Source organism: Chelonus insularis, unplaced genomic scaffold (assembly GCF_013357705.1).
Source record: "Chelonus insularis isolate UGA/USDA-ARS -01 unplaced genomic scaffold, ASM1335770v1 contig_30_pilon, whole genome shotgun sequence".
In the NCBI taxonomy this organism is placed as follows: domain Eukaryota; kingdom Metazoa; phylum Arthropoda; class Insecta; order Hymenoptera; family Braconidae; genus Chelonus; species Chelonus insularis.
Window position 1 is genome coordinate 385,316 of NW_023276482.1, and position 7,238 is coordinate 392,553.

The following is a 7,238-nucleotide window of genomic DNA, read 5'->3' on the forward strand; positions in this document are numbered from 1 at the left end:
GAATCTCAAAGGTCAGGCAGTAAATATCTTACCACTACAAAAATACCCTAAATCTAAAATTCAATGAAAATGTGATAAGAACTGCGGTATATTTTGTACGAATGATATTCAATCTAATATATGTCACAAAAAAATTCCTTAACGAAGTCTTATTAAAATATTATTCATTTCTTCGATGTTTAAAATCATTGACATTTAAGAATCTTTCTGACTTTGTAGAGAATTATTTTAATAAACATGATACTCCCAGAAACCTTACTTGGAGCAAACGTAAAGATAATAAAATGGGACATACTCTACGTTGCTATCAATTAGATCAAATATGTGATTCATTATTCATTAGCGTTGGAATACTATCACCACATTTTCCTGCAGTTTGGTATATTAAAGCTATAGTATATAAAATAAAATTATTATACAGTAAAATTTGCAAATTAGATTTTGGATTGGAAAACAGTCATTACAAAGATCTTTACGCCATTCATGAAAAAATGATTGAGCACGGTAGAATTTATGATTATAATGAGAATTCGATATGTTTAGATGAAGAAAGAATTCGTGGAGTTTACAAAACAGCATTCATTGCTCTAACAAAGCGAGCCACAGATACTCCGCGTAATGTTTGCATCGTTTGCCAAAAACTTTGTCCTGCACGAGATAGAAAAATAATTGAAAAACTTACGAAACCAATTGATAAATGTGTATTATTCAAAGATCTCAAAAATTTCATTGCGAAAAATACAAATTTGAGCAGCGATTTTATTTGTACATATTGTCTAACAAAGATTCGTAATAATTCTTGTCCTCCTACTAGTATTATGAATAATTTTCTTGCTGGAGATATTCCTGAAGAAATTTCATCTCTAACTGACGGTGAAAAATTGTTTATACAGAGAGCCAAAGCATTTCAAGTCGTTAAAAGAATGGATACAGTTTCTAAGAAAAATTTACCAAACTGTATGAAAGTGCAAAAGTTGAAAGGAACTTCATTCCATTTACCATTACCACTAGAAGAAACGTTAGAGAAAATTTGTTCAACTACAGAACCATTAAATAGAAATCATGAATTATATATGAGAGTATGGCAAAATCTAGTCAACATGAACAAAGTATTCAATGCTTTACAATGGCTAAAAATTCATAATCCGTTGTATTCAGAAATAATTTTGCCTTCAACTGCTGAGAATCTTCTCGATATCTTAGATTCGGAGATAGAATATAAAGTAGAATCATACTCCGCAGCCAACGATAAATCTGAATTAAACGAAAGCAATAAAATCGTAAATGATAATGGACCACCACTCATTAAAGATGGAGGAGACGTTCAAGATGAAAATATAATTTCTGATAATAATTTGTCCCAGACACAAAAAACATTTATTACTCAGACGTCTGAACAAAATTCTTGTCGATCTGCTGTTTTAACACTTATTCCTGATCTTAAAAAGTATGAAGAGCAGTATACTATATATCGTCTGTACAACCAAAGAATTAATAAAGATTCGACTACTTTATATCAAATGAAAAAAGTTCGAGAAAATCCATTAAATAATCGTTACAAAGATCTAGATTTACTCTGTTTTTCCGATTTGTATCCTTACGGAATTAATGGCCAGTATGAAGAACGATCGTTCGTACTCAATAAAAGTCAGTATGTTGAATTACGGTTAATGTCTGCTGATGCACGGTTTTGTTTGAATATTCCATACATATTTTATTTAATTAGTCAAACTCATATGCGACAAGTAAACAGTGGCATATATCATGTATTGCATATGACTGATCCGAAAAAACGTTGCACGGTGAAAGAATATCTCAATCATGTGGAAAACGGTCACCTGGAAAGAGATTTACAAACTATTTTTGAGCGGCTTTGGAATTCTCCCCAATATTGGAGTAAACCAAAAAATAACATAAAATGTATGATATTTTATTATGGATCTGCAACTTGGTTTCTTACATTATCTCCTGCTGAATATAACTGGGATGATCTTCTAAAATATGTCCGCGAAATTAACACTCCACGTTTTGATAAATTATCTGCGAGTGAAGTAATTGCTTCCGATCCAGTATCCGTTTTCAGATTTATTGAAAACAAATTTCAAGCAATGCTTCAATTTATCTTATCATCAGATAACCCAATTGGTGAAGTAGAACACTTTTTTTGGCGTCGTGAGTACCAAGGTCGAGGGATTCAGCATTTCCATTGTATTTTCTGGATAAAAAATGCTCTCGTTATAGGGAACAATAGCAATGAAGAAGTCAAAAACTACATATTGAAATATGTGACCTGTAAATTACCCAATAAAAATCTTTCACCAAATTTATTTAGAAAAATTAACACGTATCAGAACCATAATCATAATAATTATTGTATGAGGACTAAGAAACAAAAATTCAATTCAACTACAAAAAAAATTGGTAGATTTGGATTTCCCAGACCAACGACGGAATGTTTTGTTTTACGTAATACAGCAACATCTATTGCTGGGCGAAGAAATTGTAAAACGAAAAGTCGTCTTTACGATCTTCCTCGTACTAAAACAGAAGGTCATATTAATGATTATAATCCTGTAGTTCTAAGTGCTTGGGAAGGAAATATGGATATCCAATTTATTGAAGAATCTTCTACATTATTAACGCGTTATTGTACAAAGTATTCTGTTAAAGCTGAATCTGCCAATCCGATTCGAATGTTAGAGGATATTAATTCGACAAAATAGTTATATCAAAGATTATGGCATGTAGCTTTCCGTTCATTAAATCATCGCGAAGTTGGCGCTCTTGAGGCTGCCGATACATTAGTAGGTATTCCATTATACGATACAGATACACACACCACGTTTCGATGGTTAAACGTATCAATGGTAAGAAGTAGAATGATAAAAAAATATTCAGAAATTGAAAAATTGGATCCTGGCGCAACCGATATATTTTGTGCGTCTATTATTGATACTTATTGTCTGAATCGTCCTATTGAATTAGAAGATTTGTCTTTATTTAATTTTGCCTCTTGGTATGACGTCAGTAAAGTCAAACCAAAAAAAGATGGCCGTGAAGTGCATGAAATAAGCCGGTCATTATTTTTAATTAAACGACGAATTCCACATTTAATTAACCATTATAAATTTAATACGCATATTGAACCTGAAAAATATTATTATGCGTTGTTATTACTTTACCAACCATGGAGAAATATGAAAAATCTTAAAAATAATTGCGGTACGTATGCTGAATCATTCAAAAAAAATTCCCAATACCTCACAGAAGCTGTAAAATACCATGAAAAACATTCGGAACTACAAAAAGTTTTAGATTTAATACAACAGAAAATCGATGAAAAGTTAGATAAAAATTTAGGCACGGAATCAACGACGAATGACAATTTGCAATCACAAAACGATAAAGAACTTAGAACCGGTAACCAAGTGAATTCTACATCAGTAAATGATGTGCTCGTTCAAGATCATGTGTCTAATGATGATAATGCATCAAATAACCTTGAAGAGATGATTAAACAGTTGAATAGGGGTCAATTACGTATATTCAATAAAGTAAAAGAAGCTCTTGAGTTAAAAGATGAAGTTTTGCGACTGTATGTAAGTGGTGAACGTGGTACAGGTAAAAGTTTTTTAATACATACGATAAAATGTTTTGTACGAAGCGAACTGAAGAAAAAAGTCATTTTATCTGCACCTACAGGAATCGCAGCTTTTAATATTAATGGCGTTACTGTTTATAAAGCGTTTCAGTTGCCAGTTGAACATGGTTATGCCTGCCAGTACAGCCAATTATCAGATAATGCCTTACAAGCGTTAAGAAGTGAGTTTGAAAATGTAATTTTAATTATCATTGATGAAATATCAATGATTTCTAATCTTGTTTTGCTGTATATACATCTACGACTAGTAGAAATTTTTAATGCTGTAGATAAGAAGGACAGTTGGTTTGGCGGCATACATATTCTTGTATTTGGAGATTTACTCCAACTTCCACCTGTAAGAGAAAGTCCTATATTTGTTCAACTATCATTAGAAAAGATAACAAAATTTATTGGCTCATTAGGAAGCTTTAATTCGTAGAGTAATTCATTTTATTATGATGAATTAACAATTAATATGCGGCAAAAAAATGACCTTGAATATAGCGAGTTACTTTCTCGATTACGTGTAGGTGCATCAACTGGTAATGACGTTAAATTGTTAGAACTGCGAAAGGTCGTAATTAAATCCGAATCCAAGTACGATGGTCGATTAAACGACATATGTACATATATAAACAAATTACCTGATCACAGTGTATGTTTATTACCAACATGTAATCAATGTGATATTTTGAATTCTATAATGTTGGGAAAAATTTCATCACCAGAAATTTCTCTTGTTGCGAATGATACAATAGATTGTTCAAAAAAATTTTTGAAAAAATCATCTTTAATATTAAAAAAATTAGATAATGATGATACACGTACTGCGGGATTAGCGAAAGTTATTGTGGTCAAAATTGGAGCAAAGATCATGATAAGACGGAATGTTGATGTATCGTTAGGACTTGTTAACGGAGCCATAGGTACTATTGTATCAATATCAAAGTCTAGTCACGCTTGTGAAGATGTTAATTCAATAACTATCAAATTCAATAATAAAAAAGAGTACATGATACAACAAGTTAGTGCTAAATTCCAAATCATGAATGATGCATATGTAATTCGAAAGCAATTTCTTATATGTTTAAGTTATGGTATAACAGTTCATAAAAGTCAAGGATTAAGTTTGAAAAATGCCATTATTGATGTGGGTAACAGAGTTTTTTGTACCGGGCAAACTTATGTCGCATTATCTCGTGTTACATCATTAGAAGGCGTTCATTTGCAATTGGAGAATATAATCGTTTGAGAAAAATGTATCGATCTGACTTACAACAGATCGAAATAAATGAAAAACGTCGAATGAAAGTGATAGAATTCCATTGGGCTTTGGATAAATTTGATTTAGATAATAATAATAATGAAAGTAACATACAGAATATCAACTGTAATGTTACCTCAATTGGTGATCTGGAAAACTATGAAGGTATTCACAGTTTCGCGAATGCCACGATACAATGTGTATTTAATTGTATTTTTCTGAAAAAATTTTTTCTGCAAATTCAAAAAGCACCACATACACCATTGCAGGCTTTACTACAATTATACAAAAATAATCAGAGTGGTTTAAATACATCAACGCTTTTACAATTCGTCGGTTATGAATTTGGTAATAATACAGAAGAATTAGATCCTTTATTATTTTTCCACGCATTATGTCAAAAGTATGATTATATTAAACAACTATTTACGATCCAGCTATCATATTCAGAACGATGTTCAAAGTGTAATTATGTTATTAATCGTACATCTGAGGCTGTCTCATTATCGTTACCAATATCGTCAAAAGTTATTACCGTTAATGATTCACTATAAAACTTTTTATCGCAAAACTATAACTGTAGAAAAATGTGCAGCACATGTACTGAAGAAACCGATTTCAAATGAGTATAACATCAGTTAGTTCATTCGTAGTTCTCACATTGGATTTGTTTTCAAATGGTAGCAAAACTGAAATAAACGATAGAAAAGGATTTTTAAAAGCCGTTCCGTCAACGAAAATATCTGTTTGTAATAATATTTTTATGGCAACAAGTGCCATATTTCACGAAGGTAAGCACATATCTAATGGTCATTGTTATAGTATGGTGAAAGATAATAAGTCATCATGGACAATGATTAATGATGTAACAATCACAAAACATAGATAGCCAGTTAATGCCAAAAATTGCTATATATTAATTCTAAGTAGTACAAAAACTTAAATTAGATCGAGCATTATTAACTACCTGATGCTACTAGAAACATTGTCATTATTAAAAAGCAGCCAAAAGTAGATTAAGAGTTTGGGGTTGCAGTAACGTTTCTGTAGTAAAAATATTTATGATTTTTTTTTTCTTTTAATTGATTACATTCATTGATACGTCGATTCATCATCAAATAATAACACATTTAAAAGCATAATCTCATAACAACGAATGTGATTATTGTGCTACCCGAAATACTGGTACCTAGGCTTACGAAGAAAAATCTAGTTTAAAAAAAAAAAATTGAATAAGTACGTAAAATGTATCAGATAACAGTTAATTATTTGAAAACTACAAAATGACATCAAACTAGCAGTTGCTTGTGAGGACAGGGTTGGCTAAAAGGGGTGGAGGAGGCCACATTAAAATGATATTACTGAATATAAAACATGCACAGCGATTTGCAAGATAAAAATACCGTGTTTATTTCATCGGATAAGTTTGTATCATATTTTATCAAGAAAGACAGTTTCGTGTAGGTAGTCTAGTTCGAATAGAGATTTTCTTCTGTCGTAAAGTATATCTTTCTTATATACATAACATACAGATCATTAAATAGAAGATAACGTATATTAAACAATAAAAATACGAAAATAAATGAAATCTTACCAAAACTGCCATCAATTTCTTGACATGATTCTTATAAATTGGGCCAAGTCTTATGAAATTTTTTTTTAACTCGCTATTATTTCAAATTAAGTAAAAATTAATTGCAAAAAAATTGATCGTAAATTTTCATCTACGAAATTGCTTTTCAAGTTATTTAAAAAAATTCGAAAAAGTATTTTTTTACACTATTCATAGAAATTAGAGAAAAAAATGTCTTAATTTTATAGATGACATGGTACTCCATTTGATTTCAAACATTTTTGTTGTTTTAAAATTCTTTTAATTAATCATTCCGAAATGAGAATTTTATTATTTGCAGAGTCATTTGAAATGTGTACATGGTGTGAATTTTCACTGACATCCGAAGATGGCAGTTTTGCTATCATCATATGTTTTTTTATCTGAAAATTTTTTGTATAGATTGACGCAGAATAAATAATTTGAAAAAAATTTATTTTTACTATTGACCGAAAACGCGAAGAATTTAATAAATTATATAAATGGCTTGGCATTCCATGTAATATCAAAAATTTTTGTTCTCTGAAGATTGAGTAATCAAATTGTTTATTGAATGATATTTATAATTATTTCAGAGTCACTTGAGACGTGGACTTGGCGCGAAGTTCTGCTGACATCCATAGATGGCAGTTTTGGTAGGATAAATTATACAAACCAATTTTTGATAATGCATTATATAAGAGTCTTTTGAAATATTTGAATGATACCAATTCAAAAAT

At 30.5% G+C, this 7,238-nt stretch overlaps 1 protein-coding gene across 1 annotated transcript; it reads left to right on the forward strand.

The window, feature by feature from the left end:
• Positions 1 to 4,118: 4,118 nt before the first annotated feature.
• Positions 4,119 to 4,895, forward strand: LOC118065366 (ATP-dependent DNA helicase PIF1-like). The gene is made up of 2 exons (XM_035080567.1): positions 4,119 to 4,266; positions 4,453 to 4,895. Exons 1-2 carry the CDS (start codon positions 4,119 to 4,121, stop codon positions 4,893 to 4,895), a joined length of 591 nt encoding a protein of 196 aa, XP_034936458.1.
• Positions 4,896 to 7,238: the final 2,343 nt, after the last annotated feature.

Excerpts from the sequence above, each read along its gene's own strand:
- LOC118065366 (XM_035080567.1), top strand. The coding sequence starts at position 4,119 with ATGCGGCAAAAAAATGACCTTGAATATAGCGAGTTACTTTCTCGATTA. Across the intron at positions 4,267-4,452 it reads TGGTCGATTAAACGACATAT|ATAATGATGATACACGTACT; the intron begins GTACATATATAA and ends TAAAAAAATTAG.